The sequence below is a fragment of the Mastigoproctus giganteus genome, chromosome 7, assembly GCF_048544385.1.
Source record: "Mastigoproctus giganteus isolate SK-2022 chromosome 7, ASM4854438v1, whole genome shotgun sequence".
NCBI classification, from domain to species: domain Eukaryota; kingdom Metazoa; phylum Arthropoda; class Arachnida; order Uropygi; family Thelyphonidae; genus Mastigoproctus; species Mastigoproctus giganteus.
Window position 1 is genome coordinate 208,537,627 of NC_143581.1, and position 16,499 is coordinate 208,554,125.

General features: G+C 35.5%; 1 protein-coding gene across 1 annotated transcript in view; it reads right to left on the reverse strand.

Annotated features, from left to right (window-relative positions):
* The window catches only part of Non1 (nucleolar GTP-binding protein 1), a 119,508-nt gene that overhangs the window by 2,155 nt on the left and 100,854 nt on the right, over positions 1 to 16,499 (reverse strand). The window contains exons 15-17 of the mRNA XM_090378094.1: positions 12,796 to 12,883; positions 9,887 to 9,955; positions 527 to 658 (exon numbers count right to left, since the gene is read on the reverse strand). Of these exons, the coding sequence (XP_090234220.1) occupies positions 527 to 658; positions 9,887 to 9,955; positions 12,796 to 12,883 (289 nt within the window). The remainder of the gene's footprint in view (positions 1 to 526; positions 659 to 9,886; positions 9,956 to 12,795; positions 12,884 to 16,499) is intronic.

Sequence of the window (16,499 nt, forward strand, 5' to 3'; positions counted from 1 at the left end):
GATAGAATGAAATGGACAGAAAGGGTCAGAAACTAGGAAGTATTGAGAAGAGCAGGAGAAAATCAAAATATGATAAAGGCTATAAGAAAAAGAAAATAAAATTTGACTGGACATGTACTGAAAGAAGTGAGTTTAGGAGATACAATTAAAGGGAAGGTAATGGGCAAGAAACTGAGAGGAAGAAGGAGAACTGGATGTTGGATGACTCGAGAGAGAAAGACAGCTACTGTGGGCCAAAGGGGAGGGCTACAGACAGGGTTCTGACTTTCACAAATCTGTCAGGGCAGAGAACTTAATAATAACAATAATGTTTTAAAAATAAATGAAATAGTGCTTTGTAAGAGGTGTTCCATCTGTAGAATAAGGCTACCCAAGTCATCTGTGGAAAGTTTACTTAATAAATGTAAAAAAAAAAAAAAAAAAACACAAAACAAACTCAAAGCAATTGTTTTTGACTTTGCTTTGTATTACATTAAATCTAAATTCAACCTTGCAGTTATTCTATAAAAATCGATTCAATACATACCTTGACATCACGAACACCTGACATATCTCGAGGTAGTTTTGAACTGCTACGTATGAATCCTTCACTATCTTCTCTTTTTCTCTTTACTGGAAGACGCCTCCTACCTTCAGCAGCTGCATCTACATGGTGTACCTAAAATTATAGAAAGCTTAGTAGTCGTTTGTGTGTGTGTGTGTGTGTGGGGGGGGACTTTCAAATTTTACTGCCTTTATGATAAAACTGCATTTTTGACCTCATTAAAGTGTAATAAAGCCTAGCACATTGAATAATGCTAGACACTAAAAACTATACTTGCACAATAAAGGAAAAATAGTATATTAAAGTCAGAAAAACTGAAATTTTCATTATTATGCTTTAACTTCAGTATTTCAACATATCCAATTTATGTCTTAACCAGGACTGACTGCATTAAAACACAATACAAAGTAATAAAAATTCATGCAAGATGGGCAGAACTGTTACATTCCTTTTTAATTATTTTAACCCTGGTGTTGTGGGGGGGGGGGAATATTTTTTCTGTCTTTAGCTCTCATAAATAAAAACTTTTGATTATTAGAAGGTTGCCACCTTACTGATACATTGTCGCAAGCATTTCTGAAGGTCAAAGAGGCAGTTATGGAAAGTACTTTCTGGAACACTCATCATTAGCTCTGTAATGTTGTTGTGGTGTTTTCCGGTGCAAGGGCTACTTAGGCCACATTGCACCTCCTATTAGCTCTGTCATGGCTATTTTAATGGCCAGAATGCCAATATAGCAATGACTCATGAGCTCATGAGTCATTGCTCATGAGCCATGCAAAAAAAAAAAAAAAAGTCCATTAAGATCAAAACTGATGAACACAGTGCATGTGGAAAAACAATTTTGCTTTTATGCTGAAAACAAACATATAGGAACTGCTTTGTGTGGTGATGCATCATTGTAGAGTTGAGAATCACTTTCCCGATGCACAAAACTCAATATTAACTATAAATTGCCATAAACTGTTTTTGAAAAATGAATTCTTGGGAACAACTTCAGTTGTTCTCCTTTTATCACAAAAGTGAAAATATCATTAAAACATGCATGAACACGTAAAGCTATGACAACTATGAAATTCATAACATGGGTGCGATGTCAGGTTATGAATTTCAGTTACACTTTTGCCTAGCTTGAAGTAAAATTTAAAGCTCAATCAACATCCACCCATTCTTACACTTCAAGCAGCTATGAAAAATAGCTGTATAGGCATGAGGCCATCACAGACATGCCAGACAAGCTGTGCTAGCAACCTGGGAGTCTAAAACGCTGATGGAACTGATATTCAGGTGACACTCAAGTCAAGTGCACCTAATTTGGGCGGTCTGTGCCAGCCAAATACACAGTTGAATAACTGGATTTTATAACAATAGGAATACACAGTTGAATAACTGGATTTTACAGTTATCTCCTATATTATGGAATAATGTTAAGGATAGAGTAAGATTATTTGTGAGATGGATGGCCTACAAATTTAAAGAGATATATTCAATTACTCAATGTTATAAATGCCTTGCTTTTGGCCATGTTGCAAAGTATTGTAGGAGAGAGATGCGATGTGGTCACTGTTCCAAAGAACATTTGTTTAAAGATTGTCCAAATAGAGGGAAACAGCCTGAGTGTTGTAATTGTAAAGGGAAGAATGAAGAGACTGCTCATGCTGCCGTGGATAAAAAGTGTATTGAGTATCAAAGGGCCTTAGACATTCATAAAAGAAAAATTAATTATGGATAAGTATATTAAAATTTTACAACTAAATGCACAAAGAGCTAAGGCAGTTGCATTGCAAATAAATCATATAATGGAATGTGAAGATTTCTCGGTGGCCCTCTTGCAGGAGCCATATGTAATTAAAGGTAAAGTAGCAGGTTATCCTATTAGATATAGAATTGTTTCTAAAGGTGATAATCCAATGACGGCCATAGTAATTAGAGATCCTGAAGTGGTTGTAACACAAGTGTTATCACTGTGTGATGAGAAACACGTTTGTTGTGAAATTATAGGGAAATGTGGCAAGTTGTATGTTGTTACAGTATATTGCCAGCCATCAGAAGGAATGGAACAACATATAAAGTATTTAGATAAATTATATGAATTAGTTGGCTCTTGTAATGTAGTGGTTGCCTTGGATTCTAATGCTTGTTCTCCATTGTGGGGTAGTGATGTATCCAATGAAAGAGGAGTGATGCTGGAGGAATTCATTGCTGCCTCAGGTATGGAGGTGTTAAATGTGACAGGACATGCTCCTACTTATTCCACGGTACATGGACAGTCATATATTGATTTAACTTTGGCGTCTACCTCTATTGTGGATAATATTAGAAATTGGAAAGTGATAGAACATCATACTACTAGTGATCATAATAGCATCTCTTTCTCCTGTGTTATAAATGATTCAGTGAGAATATTGAATGATATTGATAGATTTATGGATAAAACTGCAAGGTGGCCCAAGTTTGAGCAGGTGTTTTTGAGTAGAATTAATGAAATAAATTGGGTGGGCCTGACATCAAATGATTATGTTAAACAATTAACTGTTATTTTAAATGATGCATGTTCTAGTAGTATGAAGAAAAGGTATAAGGTTAATAGGCCAGTATTCTGGTGGAGTACTGAATTATCTGAAAAAAGGAGAGAGACTTTTCGTTTAAGAAGAAAGTTCCAGGCTGTAAGAAGAATTGGAGATTTAGATTTGTGTGAGGTGTATAAAAATATGTATAAAGCTTGTCGTAAAGAATATGTTACAGCTATCTGTAAAGCTAAACAGAATAAGTGGAGGGAATATGTGAGCAAACAAGGATCTAGGGATCCATGGAATTCTATTTTTAAATTATTAACTAATAAAAGAAGCCTATCGGAAATAATGAGCACTATTGGCAATGAAAATAGTCAAACTTTAACTTGGGAAGAATCAGTGAACAGGATATTGGACGATCTCTTTCCAGATGAAAATGAAGAAGTCAGTGAATTAGAAATAGATGGTCAAAATATTGTTGTGACACCAGAAGAACAGTTTACGTTAGAAGAGTTGACAACGGCCATGGGCCAGGCGAAGGATGGTAAATCGCCGGGCCTAGATAAAATAGAAGTTTTGGTTATGAAAAGATCTTTTCAAATGGCTCCAGAATTATATTTAAATCTGTATAATCGATGCTTAGAAGAGGGTGCCTTTCCGGATGAGTGGAAGAAAGCACAGATAAAATTACTTATAAAAGGAATAGATCGTATGCTTAATGAAACTAGTACATATCGTCCAATTGCCCTCCTCTCTGTTTTGGGCAAGATATATGAAAGACTATGTATGAACCGTCTTATGATGAGGTATGATTCAAGAAATATGTCATCACAAAACCAATATGGTTTTAAGAAAGACTCATCAACTGAAGATGCGGTATATAGATTGCTTCAAGCGGTGGAGGACAGTGAGGAACGGTATTGTTTGGGTGTATTTATTGATTTTAAGGGTGCTTTTGACCACTTATGCTGGGGAGGCATCATGTCTAGAATTAAAGAAGTATGTACAACAAAATTATATAATGTATTTAGAAGCTACTTTTCCAATAGGGAAGTAGTAGTTAAAACAAGATATACAGAGATAACTAGGAAAGTTAATAAAGGATGTCCACAAGGCTCGGTGATTGGCCCCTTTGCGTGGAACATGGTCTTTGATGAATATTTAAATGAAGAAATGCCTGGTGTCACAAAGATAGCTTATGCTGACGATCTGGTAGTGATGGTTCAGGGAAATTCCAGATCTTCCATAGAAAGCAAAGCAGAAGAAGCTTTGAGAACATTAGAAATATGGACAAGGAAACATAAATTGCAGGTCTCAAAGGAAAAGACGGTTCAGATGTTGCTCAAGGGAAGACTAAGCATGAATAGAGCTCCTACTGTACGGCTGATGGGGAGTGCCGTTCGATATGCACAAGTAACAAAATATTTAGGCTTAATGATTGAAGAACGTTTGTTCTTTACAGAACACGTTAAGTATTTAAAAGTTAAAATTAAAACCTTATATGCCAAGCTCCGGAGGGTGATTAGAAGAGATTGGGGTATAAAAGGTAGAGGCCTCAATCTGTTATATGATTGTTTATTTTCACCTATAATGTGTTATGCTGCCGGGGCTTGGGTTCATAGGATTGGGAATAAGGTTATTCAAAAACACCTAGTACAAGCACAAAGATTTGCATTACTAGGGATTACTCGGGCATGTCGGACGGTGTCCACAGAGGCCTTGCAGGTAATATCAGGTAGGTTGCCAGTCCAGTATGTAGTATTAATAGCTGGAGTTGGATATCTTACTAAGCGAAACATCAGGAAGACAATAGTAAGAATAAGAACTTGTCCAGAACCAGGAAAAATTTATACAAGAGCAGATGTTAAAAATGAAAAGAACAGAGTTTTAGAAGAAGTTAAAATTAGATGGCAAATGGAATGGGAAACATCTGAAAAAGGACGACAGACCTTTATGTTTTTGCCGAGAATTAATATAATTGATGTTAAAAGAAAGTTGTGGCAACAGTTTGGTCTTTGTTCTACGTTTTTGTTAACTGGACATGGATTGGCATTAAGACTCTTTCAGCTTGGACTTAAAGAAAATGGGTTGTGTAAATGTGGAGAGCTTGAAACATCTGAGCATGTTATGCTTGACTGCAATTATTATGTTGACTTGAGAATGGAATTGGAACTATCAATTGGCTATCTGGAGAAAGAGAGACTCCATGTTATGTTCACTGATAAAAGGTTATTTACTTATTTTAATAAGTACGTTTCGGAAGTCTTTAAAAGAAGATTTAGATTGCTGGGTAGTAGTGGCACGCCTCCAAGTGGCAGGGATGTCAACTCATCCAATTAGGATCAATGGATAGAAAATCAAAGTTGATTATCCTTGCATGAGGCTAAGTGGCCAGATAGGAATTGTTTATTGTTCGGTTATTATTTATTTATTTATTAACAAAATTGAATTCTAAAAGTTAGGAAAAATCCCATTCTCTGACATTACCGCGGATAGGCTACGGCCTCGGTAGCGGATTCGGCGAATGGAGGTTAAAATGTAATGTAATGTGCCAGCCAAATCCTCTGCTTGCACCTTCACAATGGTGGGACTGTTAGTAATTCTGGGTATAACCCCCATGTGCAAGCGCACTGTGGGTAACCACACAGGTGTGAACCAACATAAGCAGGGGTTGAGGTGTGGTGCCCACACCACATGGAGGAATGACGCCCCTCTGTGTTACCAGACAACTCTCATCAACCGGTGCAACACCACCACTTTGCTTACTGGAGGCATGAAGTGGTGGAACCCATGTTTAGTCTCCACAGCTAAGTTCCGGTCAACCCTCCCCCATCTTGCAGTATGACTGATGTCTTTTGAGGTTATGATGAACAACACGGCAAGATCCAAACTTCCTTACATTGAGGGCACAGCTCTAAAACGGTGTTTGCAGGGGGGCCACTAGTTAGTACAACGGACCGAACCTATTGATAACTCTCTAGGAAGCTTCTGGATCAGCTAGTGTATAACATTGCTGCCTCTACTCTACCAGATAGTGACTCGAAGGAGTCCAAGTAGTGTGTATGCGGGGGCCATTGTCGAGGACACGTTATGTCAAGGGTCTGGGTATATTCTTACCATGTGTACGCCATATCCAAAAATTTCATTACTTCATACAGTATGTCCCCCCCACCACCTTTTCTTACTATTGAATACACCATGAATTGTCAAACTAATAGAGCAAACCTACCTGAAAAAAGATCTAAACTTCCCAAACACTTCCTAGTTCATTTCACAAATATATGTGGTCTCAGTTCTAATTTCAATGATGTCCATTTCCACTTACAGTCTGCCAAACCCCATGTACCTTTTCTGACAGAATCTCAGTTATCGGTTGATTGAACCACTGCTCATCTCAGTTGCCCCAAATTATTCGCTGTATGATTCCTTTTGCCGCAAAGGTGGTGCTTGTGCATATGTCCATTCAGATATTCCCAGTCAGAGACTAGGTAATTTGGAATCTCCTCTTTTCAATCTTCCCTGGCTTAAAATCTCTCTACCTCATTCTGTCAAATCCATCTGTTGTCTTTACTGTTTTCCCAATTCCATTAATCACTTGGAACTCTTTGACTTCCTCTCTTTGCAGCTTTACTTTCTCCAGTCCAACTTTCCTAACAGAGGTAATTTTCCTTGGTGATTTTAATGTTCACAACTCCAGCTGGCTTCCGTTTTCTAGTCACACAGACCCAGCTGGTCGAGATGCTGAGACTTTTGCAATTACTAATGACCTCACACAGATTGTTCATTTACCTAGAATACTGGGCAATCCTAACCATACAGTCAACATGCTTGATCTTTTTCTCACAAACAACCCTTCTAAGTATATGGTCGAAGTGAATGGTTCTTTAGGCACCTCAGATCACAACTTGGTGATTGTTTCTTCTCCAATGGAGCCTTTATCTCAAGGCTATTCCCAACCTCATTTTGTTTGGCATTACAAGAATGCAAAATGGGGTGACCTGCGAGGTTTCTTTTCCGTGGTCGGATTATTGTTTCAAAACTTCTGATGTCAACATTTGCTCAGATCGTGTCAGTGAAATTATTCTAGTAGGAATGGAATCCTTTATTCCGCATTCCACCTTAAAAATCTCGTCCTTTATCTAAACTTGATTTTCCAATAAATGTGCTAAGGCTGTTCAGGAGAAGAATGCTGCATATCATAATTGGTTTGTTTCCAATTCTTCAGTTTCATTTTCTGCCTACACCAGAACTTGCAACAATTGTAAAGCAGTTATTAATTAGTCCAAACTAGATTTTGAACAGGCTAAGAGTAGAAAACTTTCTTCTTGCCCTAATGGTAGCTGAGCATTCTGGTCTCTTGCCAAAGCTACTGGCTGAAAGTTTTGCCCATCTCTGCTCCCACCTCTGTCAAAACCAGATGGTTCTATTGTCACTTCAGCCAAGGATAAAGCTGACCTGCTAGCATCCCATTTTTCTTCCAACCCATGTATTAATGATCTTGGTAAAACACTTCCCACCATTCCCAGCATGCTCCATTCAATGCATCCTGTTGTCTTCGGTCAAAAGGATGTCAGAAGGATTTTGGCGAATCATGATGCTAAGAAAGCTCCAGGACCTGATGGTATTTCTCCACTTGTTCTCAAAACCTGTGCTCCTGAACTTACTTCTGTTCTTTGCTGTCTTTTTTCACTTTCTTATTCCAAAGGTGTTTTTCCTTCTACTTGGAAATTTGCTCATATCCAGCCAGTTCCTAAAAAGGGTGACAAATCCCTCCCACCCAATTATCTTCCCATTGCAATTACTTCTACTCTTTCTAAAGTAATGGAGAAATCAATTAACCACCAACTCTTAAACTACCCAGAAACCTTCCGTCTGATCAATGATCACCAGTATGGATTCCCTTAGTGATCCACTGGTGATATTCTGGCTTATGTTACCCATTTATGGACAAATTCAATGGAAAAGGTCGGGGAAACACAAGCAGTTGCTCTTGACATCTGAAAGGCTTTTGATCATGTTTGGTATAAAGGTCTCCTAAACAAGCTTTCATTTTATGGTTTGTCAACTGTTTTTTGTAATTGGTTATCCAGTTTTCTCTCTGACTGCTTACTGAGGGTGATGGTAGATGGTTCTCTGTCTTCTAACTTCTCCACTAATGCTGGTGTCCCCCAAGGTTCAATTTTTCCCCCCACTCTTTTCCTCTCATATATTAATGACCTTTTTCCATTACGGAAATCCTATCCATAGTTTTGCTGATGATAGCACATTGCAATTCACTTTCCAGTTTGAGAAACCTTGCCCTGCCCAATCAGCTTCAACTTCTCGAATATCTGCTACCAATTCCTTAAATGTCGATCTCCAGGTAATTCTCCAGTGGAGCAAAGACAACTTAGTTGATTTCAATCCTTCTAAAATTTAGTGCTGTCTTATATCTTGCAAAAAGGATTCTTCTGCTCCTATGGTTATCTTTGGTGACACTCTGATTTCTAGGCAAGATGACATATCTCTTTTGGGGATTACCCTGACTTCTAATTTCTCTTAGCACAAGCACATTACAAATATTGCTTCCTCTGCTTTTAAAAAATTTGGTTTTCTCTTTTGCTCTTGGCATTACATTTCTTCCAAACAGCTGTTCACTCTGTACAAATTGCAAATCTGCCCTACCATGGAATATTGTTCCCACATCTGGGGTGGTGCCCCCAAAACCTCTCTCAGGCTTCTAGATTCCATTCAGAAGAGGGCAGTTAGGTTAATTAATGACTCCAGAGTCTCTCCACTCGCTATCTCACAGATGTACTGTTTCTGCTGCATGCCTTTTCTACAGATACTTCCACGGGCACTGTTCTTCTGAATTGAATTGTCTCCTATAATTCCTGCTCTCTCTTTCAAAACAGTCCGAACATGTGCCATCACCAGCCAACATCCATTTACTGTCCAACTTCAAACTCACACAACCAACTTTCCATCTTCCTTGTTTATTCATTCAACTGCCGTTTTCTGGAACAACCTTCCTTCATATGTATTTCCTGAAAATTAGTCTACAGAAGTTCAAGTCTAATGTCAACAAATATCTTCTTTTGTCTTCTCAACCTCCAACCCATGCACGGCACTAAGTACTATAGGTTCTAATAACGCTTGTGTTTGGGGTTCTCATAAAAAAAAAAAAACTTCCACACCATCCCTAGCTATGTGTATGAATTAGCCAAAAATGGAAGTTAACAAGATTGTGTTTATTATAGCAATCCTTATTGCAGTTCCAGAGCACAAGGATGTAATCATCAGTTAAAAACATAGGATGAAATGTGAGTTACTGTTGTGATGTCAGTCATCCACCTACTGCGACACTTCCTCTAACCTCCTGAATAATAAAAGAAAGCATACTCGGCATACATATTGAAATGGTCTTGGGACATACTATATAAAATGCAATAATGACAACAGAGGGTAAGAACATCTTCCCCAATGACAAAATTTCAATCTCTCCAAAGTTTCTGAATGCACAGTCCTTATCACTAGCTGTTGTTAAGATATTTGATCCTCAAGCAGTTAATAGCCAGACTAAAGCTTTAAAGTAAAATAGATTTCAGATCCTTGGTCAGCATTGAAGGTAATCTGTGAGAGGCAACTGTTGCTGTTGGGACAATGCAAATATGGTAGTGCAGGTGCAGTGTTTTGGACTCATTTGTGAGCATACAGGTTGATATTAGGGTTCATTTTAAATACTCTCTTTTAAATTATTCTGAAATTCCATGAAATTCTGTACTCAAAGATTTCTATCTTAGTGACTTAAAAAAAAAAAAAAAAAGAAAAGATAATATTCAAATCTTACCACAGACTTTTCCATTGTTACTCCTAGTACTTTCATCTCAGATCTAAGGCGACTAACGCTGCGTTCTCGCTATAGAAATATATCGAGACATTTATGTAATTAACAAAAATAACTGATAAAAGAAAAACAAACTAAAACAGCAAAAACTATTCACTTTATATTGATATTTTGATTATAAAAATATTACTTAGATGTGGAAGTCTCTTAAATTACTGATTTAAAGTCTTATTAAAGAGGATTCTCATATTTTATGTTAAGGTAAGATGTCTTTTCATTAATATGCAAATGTATACAAAATATTCAATTTGCAGAATTCTACAGGCCTTGTAAATCAAGTTTCATATCAGTCTTGTTCATATGAAACAATTATTGCTAATATTAATACATGTCACATAAATATCAATAATTGCCATTCATTTGGAAAGGTCTGTATTTAACCCATTATAGACTAGAGGAATTTTACAAAAGCATTTTCAGTTGTAGTTAGCCATTCACAGGGAGAGGTGTAGCCCCCCCCCTCCCCAATTTAGATAGTGATTATGGACTTTTCTCTCATAAATATGGAAATTGGCTCTGTGAACACATTTTTACAGTGATAATAGTTGCAGATACATATTTACTTACAGCATTTTCTCTTTCTGATGGTAAAATAATAACTAAATAAATAATTAAAACAGCTTGGGTTTCATGATTTTTTCTTTAATAACAGTAAGTTGTGTGTGTTTGAAAATAAATGGGACTCCAATTATTTGATCCTCCATTACCAATGCATGTGAATATTTTTAATGCTAGTTTTCACTAGGTCTGACATTCAGATGCAAAAATGAATTAAAAACCTGTTCAAATCTGTAATCAATTTTAGAAAGCTTCTTTTTTTTTTTTTTTTGTATATTTTTCAACCACTATATTTAGAACTTGATGCTTTTTAAAGTTTTATTAAGTGATGCGAGAAAGAGCAAAATTGCAAATTTAATAATTTTGCGTTTATTATATATATATTGTATATTTTGCATATACTAATGTACCATATTTTGTTTAATATAATAAATAAAAAAATTATAATAATAATTAAATTGCCTGGAAATTTAAATTGAGATTGGCACTTTGAATTTAGGTTGATTTGACAACTCACTTAATTCTATTCAATTATGGTACAACAAATGATTTTTATATATATATTTTTTTTATTCGGTTAATTTCAAGAATTTTTTAAGATGTACTTTGGGTGGTTGCTAATCTTTTGGTACACAGATCTTGATTAGATAGATTGATAATTTTTGCGCTTCTAGTGCAAAAATTTAAGTGTTTTAAATCTTTTTTTCTCTCTATTACAATCCATGATAAATAGGGAGGCGTCTCTGAGTTAATCCTCTATTTACATTTTGATCTTAACCTTGTTCCCAACAAGAATTAAATTTTGTTTTTGGGAAAGCTTAGTACAATTTCTAGTTGATGTCAGTTCTGTTAGAGATTTGTCGGTCAAGTTTCCATTCTTTCTCAAGGGAGGGAACTTTTAATTTTTTATGGGTTAGTTTAGCTTTTTCTATGCCTTTCTTTCCCATTTCTTAATTTGAATTTAGGTTACTTATTTCTTTTTTTTAAAAATGATTTTAATTAATATGTTTTCCTTTCATGTTTGTTTTTTTTTGGTCCTAGATTCAAAATAAATTCCAAAGAGAATTCTAAGGATCGTCTATTTATAAATTATAAATGTGGAGTTAAGTATCTTTTATTAATAAAGTATGGTTAAGTTAATTTACATATTATGGAAATTAACAGTTTTAATAATTTTAATGTAGATGTATATGGAATGACAGGTTCAGAGTAACACTACCATTTACACATTTTGAAGGGATATTAAATTACAGTATAAAATAATGGCCAAAAAATACTGGCTTTCAAATCTTTATTTTTATATATATTGTATATTTTGCAAAATATATTTACAAAGGTGCTGTAAAGTTTTTGAAAACTCTACAGCACCTTTCTTTGGTTAATATTCAATTAGATTAAAAATTTCAATGCAAAAGATCTATTTATGATCGCATTATAAACCTTTAAAGTTGGCACGTAAGTGATCACCTCACAGAACTACTTATGTTGTAATTTTTTGATGTGTCTTTGGCGGCACCTACCTACTAAATTTTTTGGACTGAAGTAAAACCGATTGGTAATGAAAACGCGAGATGGAAATGACACAAATGATGTCACTTCCTAAATGACCTTAACTCAGTCACTAATATTGATTCAGTAGAGTAAGTAGCAGACATGAGCATAAAACATTATATAAAACATACATTCATAACTTAAGTTCTAGCTGTTCAATTTTAAAAATTTAAATGGTTTTGATTTTCGTTAAAGATGTTTTCACCTAAAATAAGACATCTTTCATGCATACAGGGTACACATACGTTTTTTTTTTTAAAATATGATATTCTATTTTTAAAGTTGCTATTATAGTGTGTATACGACTAGGTTGAGAATGTATAAAAAATTTCATATCCCAATAAAAAAAATACTTTAACTATGTGGAACTGATCCAACTCAAAAGAGATGCTGATAAGTGCTGTCATCAATATCAAGACACATACATGGATACAATGTCTTAAAAAGGCATTTTCTTTTGGACCTACTGGTGAAAATTTTTTTTAGAAATATCAAGGGTCAGGACAACATTTTGTGGGATACCAGAACAATATTTAAAGTTGTGATGCAAGTTTGTCAACATTCTGGAGTGTTGTGTATGGACCAAGTGACAACTAACATATTAAAAATAGAATAGCCACATAGAAACAAATTTACTAAGCTCCATAAAAAATTGCATCATTAAGGAATATACATAATTAGGATAACTTTTCATGGAAAAAAAAAAGGAGGGGGGAGAGAGAGAGAAAATCACTATTACATACTTTTTTCGCTGTGCGAGGAAGTTTTGCTTTTGTACTACTTTTCTTTATATTTGACTCCATTTTCATCAATTCCTGCTTTTCACGAATCCTGAAACATTAACTTTTTTTTAAAATATAAATTATAACCATAACATTATCTTTTATATCTTTAGGGCATATAAGAGATTTTACTTAAACACACACATATATATTTTTTTTTTTACTTATCTAAAATTTTATTCACGACAAAACCTCCATGTGCAACAGTATCTTATTTATTTATTTACATACAAATTTCACACACCTGAAGAGTATGCAGATCCTACTGAGGTGTAAAAACATGATGATATATAATTAATAAGTAAAAAACAATACACAGAGTAATTTCTCAAACAACGATTTTGTAAAAAAGCTGAATGAGAGACTACTTGTCAAATAGCTTGTGTACACTGATAACATTGTAAACAAAGCTATCAAGGTATAATCCTTGTGAGCACAAAAGGAACATCTAAAATGACAAAGATATTTACAATTATATTGGTAACATATAAGATGACTGTTGAAATAAAATTTACAACTGCTTGCAGAGAACGATGATCACTTTGTCACTCTTAAAAGATGAGAGAGTACCTCAACAGAGTTGGGTTACCAATGTTAGGCTAATAAGCAAATGAAGAGGCAAGAGATTGACATGCACAGTCAAAAATGTCATAAAAGTTATGACTATATATCCACCTCCTCAACTATTTACTGCTAAAAGCCTGAAATAGTTTCAGGTACTAATAAGCATAACTCATAGGTTTGAGTGAGCTCAATTTAAGCTGATGTGTATCTCTTAGAGTTATCTTATTTGTATTTATATTCCCAGTAACAGCCACTACTGAATAAAACATTTAAGTTACCCACATAGTGTTTGATTTCTTACATTCATAAACTATTGGTGCATGATAAGAAAGTTACTACACAGGCAGAAACAAATCACCATACATTCTGATGTATAATTCGACCTCTATAATTTACCTTAAAAATTCATGCTTTAATTGTATACAGTCAGTCCTCGTATAACACGTGTTTACACTACACAAATTCGATCATACACGATTTATAAATAGGGGAACGATATCTTATATAACATGAACCGAATTCGCTTATGCAAGATTCGCCTTGTGTTTACAAGAAATGGCAGTCGAACGCAGAATCACCCCAACCAAACGTAACACGATATGAATAAAGAGAAGATTCTGAAAATGTATTTATGTTTCTTATATCAGTGAAGGAGAAACACATTTCACCATAATAACGTAAAAACCAACACAATTCCAGCTATCGGCATAATCGCAAATGCAATTAGATCGAGTTTACTACCAGTTTATAAGAGATTCCACTAGCAGAAACACAACTGGAAATTGTTTTTATTGTTTTATGGTAGTAACCCCTAGAAATGTGCTTTAGTAAAATGTGAAGTGTTAATAGCGTATCTCTGCCTTTATGGTGTTGTTTATTCAGTTGCTACACGCGCACAGCTTTGTTTGTGTATCAAGCGTGCCTCCTCATTTTGTAATTGTGCTTTATTCTCTAAAAATGAGTAAAATACTTAAAAGGTGTGAAAAGGAAGTGTCCTGGTGAAGACACTGCAGATTCAGAGAGAAAAAGAAAAGCGATATCGATAAACAGAGGCCGACTGGTTCAAAAATTCTTACCCGGGAAAATTTGTAGTGGCCTCATACTAGCGTTTATGGCCAAAATCACACTGGCCTCCGGCCTACCGGGGTTTCCCCGGTAAGGCTTATGGCCAGTCCGCCTCTGTCGATTGAGAAAAAATATGAAATTGTGAAATGCTTTGAGCGAAATGAAAGACCATGTGATATTGCACTTGCTACAGACCTAAATGAGGCAACGCCGAGAATTACAAAGAATGCAGAGAAAATAAAAACAACTTTGATAGCAGGAACAACTCAAAGTGTAATTAAAATCCATTAGATTAAGACACAAAGAATTGGAAGAGATGGAACAGCTGTCATCTGTTTGGATAGAAAATCGAACAAAAAACAAGTTTGCTTACAATAGAAGCAAAAGCATTGGCAATATTTTATTATGTAATAGTCGTAATAAAATACGTAAGTATTTTATTATGATTATTTATTGTGTTTGGTAATGTTTTGGTTTTCGTTTGTGTGTTCAATCTTGGGTGGCAGGCACCTAACCCTATTTTTCCCATAAGGCCTGTTGTTTATATTGCACGATTTTGTATTGCACGAGGGTTTCTAGGAACACAACTATCGTGCTATACGAGGAATGACTGTATTTGCACACATGCTGATTTCTCCCACACTCCTTTTTAGTCATCTTTTGAATCTCTCATAGTGATATATTATAGTGAAACTGCATTAAGAACTACTGGTTACTTTTAAATTTAACTATTTATGCTAAAATCTCTTGAAATAAAAGAACTTCATCTGTGAGTTTAGAATCTGTTTATTATTATTAGAGTCTAACAATCATAAGTTTCACAGGTGTACTCTCCTCTGCTTCTTCTGTAACTATAAAATTAAACACAAGATGGTTTACTTATTAATTTTCTTAAATTGTTATTTTTTTTTTTTGTTTTCAATTACCTTAATTTTTAATCTTTAATAACAGTGCAGTCAAAGTTGCCAACAAAATTAATGAAAATAATATTAGTATTAGCATTAGTTGAGGAATATCATGCAAAAAATCAAGCTTATACAGCATCAGCCAAAAAAAAAAAAAAAAAAAAAAAAAACCCTTCCCATTTCACCCATCTTTCTAGCAACTCTACATCTTTCCTAAAATGAGGCCTCCAGACCTGTACGCAGTACTCAAGGTGTGTCCTGACCATTGCCTTAAACAAGAGGATAATCACCTCCTTGTCTCTGCTAGCAAAATTCCTATATATATTAGACAAAACTCCATGACCTGCTCTTGGCAGCCTGTCTGCACTCTCAGAGAACTTCATATCTGACTGCACAATTACCCCCAGGTCTTTTCATTCTCCACCTCCCCGAGTGTACCACAGAGTTGGTACATTTCTCTTGGGTCACTGCTACCCATATGCAGTACTTTGCATTTCTCAATGTTAAACTTCAGTTGCCACTTCTCAGCCCATCTGCCTAACTTTTCTAGATCCAGTTGGAGTAGCATTCTGTCTTTACTGTCATTAAAACCCTGCCAACCTTTGTAACATCTGCAAACTTGGACATTAATATACCTTCATCGATATCATTGATAAATACACAAAACAACAATGGGCCCAGCACCTAACACCGGGGGACTCCACCAATAACATTAGTCCACGTAAAGCAGTGTCCATTTATTACCACTCTCTGCCATCTCCCACTCAGCCATCCATTTATCCATTGCAGTAACTTGCCCTTAATGCCATACCGCTCCAATTTTCCATGGGCAACAATATCAAAACCTTCCCTGAAATCCAAGTATATGATATAAAAATTATTTTTAGCATCCGGTTCCTTTGTGACCACATCGTAGTATCCAATCAAATTGGTCAGACAAGACCTCCCCTTAACAAATCCATGCTGTGTCTGAACTATTGCTGCTGTCTTGTCTAGGTGATCCCGCATCACCTCTTTAACCAGTGACTCCATTATTTTTCCTGGAACAGGAGTTAAACTAACAGGTCTATAATTATTTGTCACCATTTGAACCCCCTTTGTGAATTTGGGATACATTTGCACATCTCCAGT